The sequence below is a fragment of the Pogonomyrmex barbatus genome, unplaced genomic scaffold (assembly GCF_055798465.1).
Source record: "Pogonomyrmex barbatus isolate J1 unplaced genomic scaffold, ASM5579846v1 scaffold14, whole genome shotgun sequence".
NCBI classification, from domain to species: Eukaryota; Metazoa; Arthropoda; class Insecta; order Hymenoptera; family Formicidae; genus Pogonomyrmex; species Pogonomyrmex barbatus.
In genome coordinates, this window is record NW_028297110.1 from 4,528,266 (window position 1) to 4,543,658 (window position 15,393).

The window sequence follows — 15,393 nt, forward strand, 5'->3', positions numbered from 1 at the left end:
TATTTATTTTTAATATAAGTATTTAACGCTACATTGTTATTGAAGAAATAACTTTTCAATGTTACTTCATTTCGAATGATAAATCATTAGAGATTACTCGAAATTATTGAGATGTTATGTGATATATTTGTTTAATCATATGGAATTTACGATTTCAATATAATTTGATATTATTTCTCACGCAATTGCTTTGCACATTGCGAGTGAATAGAATAACCCGTCAAACGAGATTCTAATGGACTCTCAACATCACCGGAAATTCAATGTAATCCCAAACACAAATACATTGCGATTAAACCTGATCAGAATGTCCGTACACGTAATAATAATGATAAATTCCTGGCTTATAAAACCTGGCTAAATAACTATATTTAACTTGTGACAATTATATTCTAATTTTGTGTTACAAAGCCGTGACCTACAAACCTAGTTTTACTTGAAAATCTGTCGCATATCTCTCTTGTCAACAGATTAAATATAAAGAAAAATATTTTAATATAATACTGATAATTTTATATATATTTAAATAAATTTATGTATATTTTTTAAATAGATACTGTGAATTTTAACAAAAAGAAGACATTGTTTTTTATGTGATAAAATGTTTACTTATATCTAAAAGAAATATATCGCTATGTCTGCACAATCAACAATGTTAAGAAACAATGAGTACAAGAAACAATGTTAAACACTACAATATACAATCACATATTTACATAAATTTAAATAATGTGTTCTATTTTCCAAAGATTAGATTTAACAATCACCAACAAACAAACTATCTTATCTATCATTACGCATTCTGCGTAAATAATCCTCCACCGTAATTTGTTTCTATGGGAATTAGGTCGATTCTGAAGGTAAAGCAGGATATAATAATATTGATATTGTCTATGTATCTTAACTGGATTTCAATATAGATTGATCAATCGCTCGGTAATTCCCTTGGTAATTTTATCGATTTTTTCTCTTTCATTCTTTTTCAAGAACACGCATTGAAATCACCAATCTCATTCTGCATTATCTCAATTTTTATTATCCGTGATAAATTTTTATTATACATATAAATAAATTTATAAACACACTGTAATCGATATAGCAAAATACCTACGATAATAAATGAGACAAGAAAAGAAATGAGAGGAAAAAACTAAACCGGTATTTTTTTTATTTCGGAGAATATCGGCACAAAGCTTGTAAAATCGACGCCGGTAGGACGTACTTTAGCACACATGAGATTCAGAGATCCCTTAATTTTCACTCTTGCGCGAAATTCCACTCTGCCGAGCTGAGAACTTTCGCGAGGTGCAAAACGCACATCCCGCTAGAAGCTATGCGAATGCGATATTCACGTGGCAACTCTCGCGATTCAGTGAAAGCACAATCTTTCTCCACAGTTCGCGCAATAGTCGGCGATAACAAAATAAAATTCGCGGTCTCCGCATCGAGAAGCATACGTTCAGCCGCGAGATTACGTTACATATAAACATACGTATAAACATACGTTTTCGGTATCTTGAATAGCATCCAGAAGTCTCGAAGAGCCTCCGAGAGACAGCGCACGTATGAGGAATCGAATTTGAATTGAAAAGTCTCGTTGACGAAATGTCAAAGTCATTTACAAATAATTTAGACAAATTTACAAATGGTTGGCAAACCACTCGAACGTGTAAACTATATAAATCGATGTAACATCCTCTGAATTTTTAAGTAGCATTGAAATTGTGTCCTGAAGAAGACGGTGCAACTCCATGCAGACGGACAAACGTCGCTAATAACACCACGACACGTGTCGACATACTGATTCCATTGTCCGCCTTTGTACACGAACAATAGTACTTTTGCAAGGCAACGTGGCGGTTACGGTAATTATACAAATTACGGTTGTGGTTTCGTAACACCCGTCCTGGCCGGTTCGCGAATTAGCAAACGCACAGGATGCGCCAGAATTTCCGACTTTAATGCCAACAATATAGAATTTTCTCGTCGAGGTTCCGAACTGATTTTTATCAGAGACCGGTGAGAATCGCGGCTTATCGTTTCGCTTATTTACACTTCATTTCTGAATTTTTCCAGCAGTTTCTTTTTTCTCTCTCTCTCTCTCTCTTTTTAATATCCGGCGACGCGGCGATCTCGGATTCGAATCGATTTTTCGTGACTGACGAGGTTTCCCTCCGTGGATTTTCCCGCGTGCGTATTCCCGAAACCGGTCGGCGAAACCTTTGGAACGGCACGCGGCACCGCCGTTTTCCGACTGACAGACGAAGGAGAAAGGATCCACGCTGAAACGCCTGTGCACGCGGCCGTGACACGCTGTTTGACAGAAATCGCCGTCGCTCAGCTGAGCTAGTATCGAACCGAGTGTACATAATTCACGCAAGACGCACATCTAATCCTTAACCCGCAATTTCTTCACTATGAAAAAAATGAGTCGAGCCCGTTGAGTGGATGGGACGTCTTTTGTCCCCACATAAATTTTGTCTTGCGTCATGCACTTATTAAGGAGAAAGTTAGGCTCGAAAGAGTAATATAAATAGAAGAAAATAAACCAAGGAAGAAAGAGGATCTGTGCTGAATAACTCTAGGGTTGAAGACACTTGATTACTTCTCACTCGGAGAGATCACAAAAAAAAAAATAGAAGAAACTGGAATTTCTATTTAGGAATTAATTCGATATCATCTATTCGACATAATTATTAAATTAATTATTTAATTTGACGTTGTACTGGGAGAAGATTACAATTTTCGAACGTAGAGTCGTGTATTTTGTAATGTAATATGTTTATGTTTATGTTTTTATTTTTATAAATTTTATACTTTAATTTTATTTAAATTTTGATTCTATGAATGACTTAATTTCAAATAATTCTTTATTTAATTATACAACGATATGTATTCTATATAAAAAAGATTGATCTAAGCTGCACTAAGAGAAACATTTTTACAACATAAAAAGTAGTGTAATATATATATATATATATATATATATATATATATATATATATATATATATATATACAACGTGTAATATAATATTATATTTGCATAAATATCTTAATGCTACTCAAATTTTTATTCCACGAATATTTACATTTCGGCTAATCTTCTTTTTCATTTGGCCACACAGTTACATTTATTCTGTATAGAAAAATAAAAAAAAAAAAGAAAATTCTTTTTTAGTTCTATGGAAAATGTACATGATATTTTATAAAATTAGAAAAACTTATAAATCAATTATATCAAAACATATTTTTAAAAAAACGAATTTTTAACAAATGTATAACTTTATAATATTTTATTAAAATGTCTGTTTAAATTTTAACTTCTTATTTCAAATATATTCTTATTTTAAATATGAGGAATTTATTTTTTCAAGAAACAAAGTAATTAAACTTAACTTTTAATTAAAAAATTGAATTAAAAATTTTTAGTAATACAATTTTACCTTTCGTTACCATACTTATCTACAATTCATTTACTGGTTACGAATCAGTCCTGTAGATAGTACCAACTGTAGAGATGTATTTGAATTTATTTTTAAGAGCTGATAATTACAAATACAATACTCATAAATTGAATTGCTAATTACGAGTTGTGTCAATCTGGAAATGTCTAAGTGAACTGGCAAATGAACACGCGATGTAATCTCTAAAAATGTGTTATCTCTCAAAATATCTTGTGTTTTTGATACGTAGAGGTTAGAACTGCTAGCAGAAAATACAAAATTAAAGTGCCTTCTGTAGAGAATATTCAAGAATATTTGATGAAAATATTTTATTTTATGATAGAAAGCAGGAGATATTTTAAAATAGAAGATTATGGTTCGACACTTAACACAGCGAGTAATTGCAGGTTTTCTGCTCAAACATCAGCGGCAGCTTTTAAATCCAGCTCTTTCGTTATGTGAATATTCGCCTTTGTCCATCCCTCAGGATAGAATGATGTGCAAGCATGTAGACGTAGTTGATCATACCTGTAAAGTATCGAATTACAACGACTATCTCTTTAACTACAATCCTATTATATGGATCCTGACAAACACTCTCGTAGAAATACTTGGCATTTCAAAATTGGAAATTAAAAAAATTCTCAACAAGAATCCTCAGCTAAAAAAGAGATCCAGAGCGAATATTCTGAACAATTATTACAATCTTATAGAAGCTGGTATACAAATAGATACTATCAAAAATAATGTCTGGCTTCTGGCATATGAAAACAATAAACTTCTGGATAAGCTTAACTGTATAAAGGTTCTTAACATGGATAACAACCAGCTAATACCATGGCTGCATTTGACTCAAATTGAATTAGCAAATTATGTGTATTACACTCAACAGGATACAGATTCTTATATGTTTAATAGAATGGAGTATTTGTCTCATAAATTAGAGGTATAAGTTTAATATAATACAAAGAATATTAAGTTATTAAATATGATTAGACACAAGTGGTATAATATTCTTACATCTATTTCTAGTATTATAGATTAGCTTTAATCTTGATTTAATTGATTTTTTATCTTTTTTTTTAATTCTTAGAACTAAAAAAAGATAAGTTAAAACCAATTTAAAGATTAACCTATGTTAATAAAAATGGAGCTAAAGATTGCTTATTAACCTATGTTAATAAATATGTGAGCTAAATATTGTGAATTATTTTTGAGATATTCTATCAGATAATTCTTCCTCCTATAAGAAATCTCATATTTTTTTAAGATGCAAAATTAATAGAAGTTTAATTGTGGAATTTAAATTTGAAGAGAATTGAAATTGAATGTATAAAATTATGATATTAAGTTATAAATTATACAATATGTAATAATTATATAATTATATAAGATGTAAGGGTAGTTATATTTTTAAATTAAGTTTTTATTTTTACATTAAGTTATAGTTATATTTTTTCAGTGCAGTATAAAACAATTATGTGAAATAACAGTATTAAATTCATTTTTAATGAAAATTTCACCTTCTTCTGTGGATAAAAAATTGAATATATTATTTGGTAAGTTAATGTGAAGCTAATTGGTAGCCTTAAAATATATTATATATATATTATATTATATTATATTATATATATATATATATATATGTATATATATATATATATATATATATATATTATATATATATATATATATATAATTTGATAAAAGTAAAAAATCATAATATCTGTGAAAAGATTAATTTTAATCTCTGCATTTGTAGAATATAATGTAAATAATACAGATATACTAAAAAATGTATGGGTGCTTAGATATAGTGAAAATCATATACGTCATATATGTGAGTTATATAAAGATACAGGAAGGTTAAACATAAAAACCATACGATGTCCACTTAAAATTATATCGAGGTAAGATGCAATAAGATAGAATATAAAAAATAATTTTATTCTTAATTTTATATGTTTCAAATAAAATTGCATGAATAACTTTTTATCAAAGTTATACTGTTTTTATTCTTATTAAATTTCTGCGAAAATTGTCCTCTTATTCTCGTATTTAATTATTTTTAATCCATATAAAATAAAAAAAATATATTTATATCTGTATGAATAAATATTGTTTTATATATATATATATATATATATATATATATATATATATATATATATAAAATAAAACATTTAAGAACAATACAAAACACTGTGATTCTCGTGCATAGAGCCATTCAAAAGAATCAAGTGGAACTCAGCTTAATGCAACATTATGGAAACATTAGCGAATATTTGCAAAATAAATTGAAAATCAATGAAGAAAAGCTTAATACAATAATCACGAAAGTACCAGATATTTTACGAATGAATGTAGCGAAATTGGATCAGTTAATTAATATATTACAAGCGAATAAAATTACTAGTGAAGAAATATTATGGAATGCACAAATACTTTCTTTCAATGTAGAAAATATACGAAAACGAATTCAGATTTTGAAGAAAGAAGGTCTTATACCAAATATTATTATACTAAGTCAAAGTGAACATATGTTTAATCGGTATGCAAAAATTGGAAAAATCATATATGTATAAAGTTTTAATATAGTATAAAAAATAATTTAGATATTAACCTTTTAAATTGTTATTTTTTTTACACAGATATATAGAAATGAATGCTAGACGACAAGAAATATTGCAAGAATATGGAAATATTAAAAATTATTTGATCAAGAAATTAGATGTGGATGAGGAACTTATCGAAAAAATAATTACAAAATATCCGTCTATTTTACGGATAAATATAATAAAATTAAGTGGAGTGATCGATATATTACGACAAAATGGTTTTACGGGTGACGAGATAATACGTTCCCACAGTATTTTGTATTTTAAACCGGAAACAATATATAAGCGAATTGAGATGTTAAAGGAAAGCGGTATAACACCAAGAATCATTTTACTAATATCTATTAAAAAAATATAAGTCCAAATCACATGATTTAAAAAATACTAAACTGCATAACGATTAATGTTTACAAAATTTATTTCTTTAATATTAATTATTTTTATTACAAATATACTATAAACAAAATAGAACAAGTTCATATATACATATATAAATGCGCACATAAAATAAAAACGATGAATAAGCGAATTTGATTAATTAATTAATTAATTATGCCATGTTATTGATGCAAACTCGGAAAATATAAAAAATAAACTAATGTTGATCACTGTTTATATTAGTAATATAATATTTTTCTATGTTCTGATTATAATTCGCGCAGATAGTATCAAGTTTTATTTTTTACATTCATGATTAATTTGATTAATTCAAGGGTTATTATCTGCTTTCCTAATTATTATCTTATTTGTATTTGTTGATACACTACTTCAAAAAGATTCAGCTAAAAATAGATTATGAATATCTGTGAATGTGGAACCCAGTAATTGCTTTTCTTCTAATTTCGATTAATTACATTATTTTTTTAAAAGAACAAAAAATTATTATAATTAATATTCGAAAATACGAGAAAATATAATAGCACATATATAGAATGGAAAACTATTTTTATTTCTCTCTTTTCTATATCTACAAATAGGAGTCCTTTAAATCTTCACATCCAATATCAACCAACTGTATGTATGCATGTATGTATATATGTACGTATGTATATATGTATATAATATAATATACATATAGGTATGTATATAATATAATATAATATGATATAATATAATATAATATAATATAATATAATATATATATATATATATATATATATAATAGACAACAAATTGTATTAAGATTTTTATAAACATACATTAAATGAATGATTAACTTTCTAAAGACATCATCATGATCTTTTTAGAAACATGTACATACACACACACACACACACGCGCGCGCGCGTACATATACATGTACATATATTAGCTGTATATTTTATATATATATATATATATATATATATATATATATATATGTGTATATATAAATATATAAATATATATATATATATATATATATGTTATTTCATTTCTATACAGAATTTATATTATGGCCATTAACTTCAATCAATCCACTGTTTTTGCAAAGTTTGAATAGATTCGATATGTGATTATCGTTCATAACTGCAAAATCTCCAGCGAGTAATTTCTTTTTTAAAGAAGAGCCTATTAAATCAGGATGACCAATTAACTTTGTTCCAATTTCCAAATCGTCTAACCATATTGTATCTCTGAGATGAAGGCGAACCTATATAATAATTCATTTATATATTTTCCTTTCTCAATTATGTATTTCATATAATTATTCATAATCTGGCAAATTCTTACTCTTCCGAAAATGTAAGATCTTTTGTCGAAATTTTCTGAAAACCATTTGTGAACCTCCTCATTAGTGTAACGATTCCATGTATATTCTTCGTCATATGGCATTAAATCAGCTAAAAATATTTCGACAGCGTGCGTTGGAAGATTCAATAATTCTTCTGGGATATGCATTAGTTTATATGCCTAAAATACCACAAATAACATGCTTGTAATAACAAAATGTTTAAATAATATATTTGGATATGTATATATGTAATCATATTTCTTGTGTAATAAAAAATATGAGATTTGCTTTTCATAGCTAAACTAATTGTCATTATATTTAAAATGAAATAGATGTTGATTGATTTTGTGAAAACAAGATAAGTTTTACTGTAGTCTAGTGCAGCGATAAAAAATAAGTCTATCATTATTTCAATTATATTTAAATTCTATCACGTATAAAAAAATTATTTTTGAAATATTGATATCAAAAGAAAATGTTTAGGCAAAATTTAAATATAATATAAAATAATAATTTTACATCAATGCATTCATGTATAATGCCAGTATCGATGCATCTCACATCTACAAATTTCATATTTCCAGAATGATTTCTGTCATGTCTGATGCGTCTTATCTGTACTCGTTTAAATATATCGATAGTTTCTTCGAAAACGCAGATGTCACCTATATTTGTCGACTTACATACTTTCCTGTAATTATTTATTAAAAAATAAATCATACTTAGAATCAATCAAAAACTTAGAGAAAGTAAGGATAGCTAATAAAAATTATGAAATTGTCCAGCATATTACCTATTTTCAATATTGCTATAGTAATTTTGTATTTTAGCTGTAGTTTGCACATACTCGATGTTGGAGTATGTTATTTTTTTTTCATTGGAATTTGGAATATGTTCGATGATCCTTGCGGAAAAATGCGTTGTATCATGAATGTACATCACCATCAATTTCACCTTATCATTTCTATGAGAACATGATGAAAGACAATTGAACAATACAATGAAGTTGAAGAACAATACAACAATACAATAAAAAATTACTTACATCTGTATATTTTTATCTATCTTTGTCACATCGATCTCAGGAAGCACACAATGTCTAAATTCACAGCTATTTTGTTCTTTGCAAAAGCCGAACGATTTTATATTATCACATAAAGCAAATTCTTTTTTATTTCTTTCCACCATAATTTTTATTTCCTAGAATATTTTATATTTTATAATTATAATATATTATATTTTATATTATATTTTATCAGTTTAAACATTAACGAAGTAGCATTTTAAGCAATTATAACAATTATTTTAACAATTTATTAGCTTACCTCAGTGTAGTTTAGCTTATCAGGATTTACTACAACTCCTGTTCGCTGCAATAGTCTTACTATGTATGGAAATTGCACATTGTTATTTTCATCAACAATTATATGAACTTTACAGTTAGTAACATCCTGAAATTTATAACAATATTAATAGCAAAATATTTAAGTATAAATATATTGTAATAATTTATTCAATATAAAAAAAGAATTTATAAATTTTAAAACAAAAAATCTCGAGTCCACTTTATAATTACCTGCATTAAATTATCTAAGAGTAGAGAAAATCTATAATTGAATTGAGTTTTGAATTTTAAACACACAGAGTGATGTATGAGCCATTGAATATTAGTAAGATTAAGATCAGATAAAATTAAATCAGTACATATTAATATTGGATAAAAACCTCGTACACATGCCATCCAACTTTCTCGTTTGCCTGCAAAGTATATAAATTAATAATGATCAAAAAAATAAAATAAAATGTATCATTAATTATCAAAAAATTCGTCTATAAAGTAAAATAATTTATTTCTTAATGCAATTAAAGTTACCTCGTATATCAAATGATTTCATCTTTTCATGAATTAGCAGAGTTTTCTTTGTTGAAAGTAAAAACGAATTTAACTCTTCGGCTTCTTCGGCATTTATACAAACTATTGCTGTTCTCGACGTGATATAAATATCCTCTAGTAACTCTAATATAAAAATATGTAATATGTATAATAATTAATAAAAACATTAGAAATACAATATTTTGTATATAAGTACGTGGGTATGTGTGCGTATATTATAAATAATCAACATTAATGTAGCAAAATACTTATAAATATCACATTTAATATTCTCTTACCTAATATTTTTTTATTCTTGTCTGTAGATATTAAACGACTAAGTTTTGGACGTATAGATTTAAAAACAATAGCTTCTACAAATGATCCAATGCATATGTATGGATTATGCATCACTACAGATACAAATTTTTTCATCTCAATCGTACATTCTGTTGCCGACATAATTATCTGCAATATCGGCCTGTCGTTGCTTTGCGGGTCACGGTTTTCGATTATCTTATGTATTTTAAACAATTCCCCTAGCTGTTAAAAAATTAATGTTTAAGTTTCCTATAGCAATTAATATGAAATAGTGCAAAAAGACAATACAAGATTTTACTAACCGACTTGAAATATTTATCTAAAATTATATCAGCATTGTCAAGTAGTAAACAAGAAAGTTTGTCGAATGATAATAGACCTTTATTTTTATTCAAAAATCGAACTAGATATCGCGGTGTGGTCACCAAGATTTGACAGCCATTATATATCATTGCCTGAAAGAAAAAAATGATCAGTTTCTTATGTTCTTCACGCTTTTATTATGGCAAATATTTGTCATGTAACATTATCAAATAACCAGGATTATAAAGCATAAAAATGCTTACTAGAAATGCTTGCTAGAAATCATGATTTGATTTTAACATATACTTTTATGTAACATTTTCTAATAAACTATTTTGTACAATTTTTATTTAATGATAAATAATAATAAAGATATTTAAAACATATTTTAATAAAAAACAAAAAATTAATATAAAGTATAAAATTATTTTATTAATAAAAAGATAAATACATAAAATGTGCTTTGTCTTAAATAATCGATGTAACGACGAAAAAGTTCAAGGATTGCAAATTTAAAAATCGACAACTTTATTAAAAAAGTGAAAAAGATATTGAATGTACTCGTGAAAATATAAATAAATAAATTTACCGCTATAGATCTATCCGACTTGCCATTAAATGCTCCAACAGATTTTAAATTATTAAATTTTCGAAGGAATGACTCACACAATGATTGAATATAAATTACTTCAGTAGATGAAGCACATAAAATCAGTGCCAATGGATGAGTTGCACTATGTATTTCCTAAAACACAATTATTTATATCAATTATAGACTTTTTACATACACCATGTATGTATGTAATTTGAAAAACATAAAAAATTTGAGATATTCAATTCTTTGTAATATACATATAAATAAAGTTATTTTACATTTTGATGTGTAACTATTTGTCCACAAACAGCCATTACACATCCAGTTGTTTTACCACATTGTGATGATCCGATGGCAACAACATTTAACCCTTTATTTATAGCTGGCCATATATAAGACTGAAGTTTTCTAGGCCTCGTGGAGTTAATGCATTCATTCCAACTCTAAAAAATAAAAATATACTTTAAATATATTCTTACAACATACTAAATTAATTAAATATTAAATATAAATATGCTGAATTAGTCACCTGATGTATTCCTCTCGGATATCTAAGGTCTCTAAGATCATTTAAAACACCACAGTCTATTGTGCTTTGTACTACAATCTTTTCACTAATAAAAATATAGAAAACATAAATATATTTTTTTATATAATCTTGAATGCTTATACTTATGTAAATTATTTTACCTGAGAGAAAATTTTGTTTCATGATGATCAATTCCATTAATATGTAGCATGTTGCTTTCATGTCTTTTATTCCTTGAACAACGTACATGTAAAACGTTCTCTCGTTTTTCGTCAAATTGAGTAGAGGTTTCAATATATTTTAATAATTCTGGATAGATTAAATTATGAGGCAATATATTATCCAAATATCATTATTAAATCTATCTATCTATCTCTTTTACAATTTTTATATGAACAGATTTCTTATATATTTATTAACATATCAATAATATTAAATTATTTATCAATTTAATGACGTAATGTTATAACTACAATTTTGATTAAAATATTGCATTTCAAGGCTGAATTGGCGCAGTTAAGAAAGAATGTATATAAAATATGTATATAATATATAAAAGGAATGTATATAAATTCACGAAGGTTGAATTAGACATAAGATCTTATACCAAATGACCAGAAAAGTATATACTTATTTATATATATAATAATCAATTATTTATTTACTAAAGTTTTATTAAATCTACTTTAATAAATTTAATGTAAGAAAACTTCTCAATGAAAATATGAATATATGTACCTCCTTCTATATACACGGCATGATAATTATTGAATAAAGTTTCACTTAATGAAATGACAATGTTATTAATGGTAAGATAAATTTCACCATATTCTCTTCCATTTTTGTCTGTGATTAAATGATCAAAGTGAACACTTTCAGATGCACTGAGGAGATGTTTTGTAAACTGAATTGCCTCTTCGGTCCATTTTTCTAAAATACTTTAAATAAATAATCGGTAGATAAATAATAGATTTATCTATTTAGATCAATCTCTTGAATATTTTTTATAAAGAAACAAAATTACTGTAAATGAGAATACATCTTACATTGCCATAGCGTTAGAACCTTCCGAAATTGCGCCTTTTCTTCTGATACAAATCGGCAACATACCATATATACCAACAGTTTTCGTTAGATATTTGTCAGAAATAAAATCTTGTGGAACTATACAAAATTTATCTTTGGTTAATTCAATGCACGTGCCATGATCCACTAAAAAAATACAATATGTTCCATCCTTTCTCTTACTCTTTACTAAACCTCGCCAAACAAAGGATGGTAATTCAAATTCAGTCTCATTACTACTTTGTGTATCATTATACACAAAAACCATCTGCAAGATAAATCAGATATTACAGAAAGAAAAATGTACTTATATAGGATATCAATTTTTATATAATACAATTAATTATAATTAGCACAAATGCAATGGAGAACATGAAACTTACATCGTCAATTTTGACATCATTCTCGTTATATTTTTTTTTCAGAAAATCGTCTGTTTGCATAAAATTTAATAATTTTTTTTCTATTTTACGAAGTGTCTCAGTATGATTTTCAATTTCGTAAACTCTCATGATACATGGATTTTGTACATTTTTTATTTTTATTGCTTTGGCAGTAATAGGAATAGCTAAAGCTACAATATAGATTTAATAGTAAAATAATTTAACATTAAATAATTTGATTTCTCTAACATATCATTACTATAAATATCTAATATTACCTTGGCGAGCACAAGGCTTACTTGTCTTTTGTAGTTGAAAAGATTCACAGTTCTAAAATAAAAAAAAAATATTTTTTTATTCATTGAAATAAAATTTTACTAATATATGTTAAAGATGACTTATTTTTTCTTGCTAATATCTTTGTTTAGATGATACACTTGTTCTTACTTTTTTATTGTCCGTTGCTGTTGTTACGGTTGATTTTTCAATAGGAATCGGCATTGTTTCAAGCGACAAGTGTATTTTAATTTAATTTAATTATAAGTTATTTCTTTAGATTTCTTTTAAAATTTTTGCTGAATGTGCTCTAGTCAGTTTTCCTTCAAAAGTATTAAAAATGCCAAAAGATAACCTACAAAAGTTTATTGTAGGAGAGAGGAAAGATCAGTAGCACTTTCTGTTCTTTGTAACTGAACTAGTGTACACTTGTTGTACTTAAAATGAAATAGATATATATTTGAAGCTTGGCGAAAGAGAGAACGAACGTTTCAGTGCACACACGAGTGTACTGTGTAAAATAGATGGATAATGTCATTAATTATAAGTACAAACCTGTAAAAAAAAGTAAACAATACAACTTAAACGGCAAACAAATTGACTAATTATAACCAAGAATTTTAAAATGATGATCTTGTATTTTCGTAATATTTTGTAATAATTCTCAATGTGATTGTTCGATTCGCTTAATTCGCTAACGTAATACTGTCTAGAATTGATAATTTTGCTTATTAATATATTGATATTTACGTCTGTTGTCTTTCTTATTCCTTATTGCATAGCTGTCTTTTCATAACATGCGGCGATTGACATCAAGGATGAAACTATGAGAACTTTAAATCTTGCGTTCACCAAATGACCATCGCTGATGAACTAAAAAAATAGTACAGGCAATAGAACTCATCCCACTTATCACAACGAGCGTAAGGTCATTTGTCCTTGTTCAACATTGAACATTTGAACAGAGAATAATTCCATGAATACTGTAGACTGTAGCGTGAGTCGAACGCAATCCAGTAAAGTGATATGGAAAAGGGTCGAATGATTAGACTCCAAAACTAAAATTTTGCACAAAATTGGAATTTTTATCATTTATAATGAGTTTTCTTTATTATAAAAATATGAATGTGATTTCTCACAAAACAGACAATATTTATTTTTGTATGTAAATAAAACATTCAATAAAATATAAAATAAAGTAATATTTGGTAAAAAATTTCCATATATAATTAGATATAATTATATAATTATATATATATATATATATATATATATATAAATTATATATGGAAAATTTTTTATCGAATATATTTTACATTAAATTTTAATGTCAAATCGATACAATTGTGGAACGAAAAAGGCAAATCTAATTTTCATTTCTTTGACACACTCATCTCATTACACTCAAATTTGCATTAGAAATGAAAAAAGAATAGAAAGAGCTTTTATGGAAAAAGTAAACTAGTAAAATTTTATAAAAAAAAAAAAGAAATAAAAAGTACATCTGGTCATCTTAGTATTCGAATCTCTTGACATCTTTTAATTATTATTATATTATCGAAAGTCAAATTCTGACTCGAATGTTATCTGACAAAACTTGACAGTGTCCGGCGCGACAGTAGTTTCGGCTCGTTTTTAGATCAGTCCGCATTCACCTATTCTACCTTGAGATATTGACCCCTATGACGTAATTGATCGACAAGTATTAGGAAGTATAATTACAAGTATAAGGAATTGATGAAATAAATGAAATAAATGAAATAAATGAATTGGCACTTACTCAATGAATATAATAATTATAAATCCTCAGAAATACAAATTTCTTAATAGATAGATATAGAGTGGCATAGTAGACAACGCACTGGTCTACTATGCTAGAGCTCCCGGGTTCGAATTCCGGCAGGGCCAAAAATATTTATGCTCGGAAGGCAATGGCAAATCACCGAAAGTAACTTTGTCATGAGTGTCTCTCTATCAAAAATTTGCCATTCGAAACCAGCGTTAAACAGCATAGATCCCCTCATATACCTGTGTATAATCGTCGTGCGCATCACAGGTGTATGAGAAAGATCACGCTCGGACACGAGCAATAGGGACTGATGAATAGATATGGAATAAAATCCTTGGTTACTTCCAGTCCAAAATTTCAATTTAAGATGGAGACGGAATTACAATAGTTGCTTTCCTCTTAAAGTGGAGTTATACCAAAACTTCTTTTAACTGGACGACTGTCTCTTGATTTCGACTGACTTGAATCGGCGGTGCATTGCA

At 27.1% G+C, this 15,393-nt stretch overlaps 2 protein-coding genes across 8 annotated transcripts; one reads left to right on the forward strand and one right to left on the reverse strand.

Annotated features, from left to right (window-relative positions):
* Positions 1-3,483: 3,483 nt before the first annotated feature.
* LOC105430741 (mitochondrial transcription termination factor) lies at positions 3,484-6,517 on the forward strand. Of its 4 annotated transcripts, none has more exons than XM_011644426.2 (6): positions 3,484-3,697; positions 3,789-4,391; positions 4,908-5,004; positions 5,208-5,355; positions 5,667-5,996; positions 6,097-6,517. In XM_011644426.2, exons 2-6 carry the CDS (start codon positions 3,819-3,821, stop codon positions 6,419-6,421), a joined length of 1,473 nt encoding a protein of 490 aa, XP_011642728.2. In that variant the 5' UTR covers positions 3,484-3,697; positions 3,789-3,818; the 3' UTR covers positions 6,422-6,517. The 4 variants fall into 4 exon arrangements, with proteins under 4 accessions (XP_011642728.2, XP_011642727.2, XP_011642730.2 ...); XM_011644425.2 differs by having other exon boundaries at positions 3,853-4,391; XM_011644428.2 differs by having other exon boundaries at positions 3,484-3,656; positions 3,853-4,391.
* A 474-nt stretch (positions 6,518-6,991) lies between these two features.
* Positions 6,992-14,111, reverse strand: LOC105430742 (Brother of Yb). Of its 4 annotated transcripts, XM_089072882.1 has the most exons (21): positions 13,873-14,111; positions 13,294-13,677; positions 13,125-13,176; positions 12,847-13,037; positions 12,647-12,731; positions 12,445-12,562; positions 12,137-12,336; positions 11,560-11,707; positions 11,399-11,483; positions 11,148-11,312; positions 10,864-11,019; positions 10,274-10,426; positions 9,950-10,193; positions 9,651-9,794; positions 9,354-9,535; positions 9,103-9,228; positions 8,823-8,977; positions 8,571-8,741; positions 8,297-8,468; positions 7,777-7,956; positions 6,992-7,696 (listed from the first exon to the last, which is right to left on the reverse strand). In XM_089072882.1, the coding sequence occupies exons 2-21, from the start codon at positions 13,345-13,347 to the stop codon at positions 7,481-7,483; spliced, it is 2,997 nt and encodes a 998-aa protein (XP_088929008.1). In that variant the 5' UTR covers positions 13,348-13,677; positions 13,873-14,111; the 3' UTR covers positions 6,992-7,480. The 4 variants fall into 4 exon arrangements, with proteins under 4 accessions (XP_088929008.1, XP_088929009.1, XP_088929007.1 ...); XM_089072883.1 differs by having other exon boundaries at positions 12,224-12,336; positions 12,445-12,731; XM_089072881.1 differs by having other exon boundaries at positions 12,445-12,731; positions 13,294-13,477; positions 13,873-14,110.
* Between the last annotated feature and the right edge of the window lie 1,282 nt (positions 14,112-15,393).

Coding starts and splice junctions, on each gene's coding strand:
- LOC105430742 (XM_089072881.1), bottom strand. CDS start 13,347: ATGCCGATTCCTATTGAAAAATCAACCGTAACAACAGCAACGGACAAT. Junction 8,978..9,102: donor ATAAGCTAAACTACACTGAG/GTAAGCTAATAA, acceptor AAAATATTCTAG/GAAATAAAAATTATGGTGGA. Junction 8,469..8,570: donor TATAGCAATATTGAAAATAG/GTAATATGCTGG, acceptor AAATAATTACAG/GAAAGTATGTAAGTCGACAA.
- LOC105430741 (XM_011644425.2), top strand. CDS start 3,655: ATGTGTTATCTCTCAAAATATCTTGTGTTTTTGATACGTAGAG. Junction 5,005..5,207: donor AAAATTGAATATATTATTTG/GTAAGTTAATGT, acceptor CTGCATTTGTAG/AATATAATGTAAATAATACA. Junction 5,997..6,096: donor AGTGAACATATGTTTAATCG/GTATGCAAAAAT, acceptor TTTTTTACACAG/ATATATAGAAATGAATGCTA.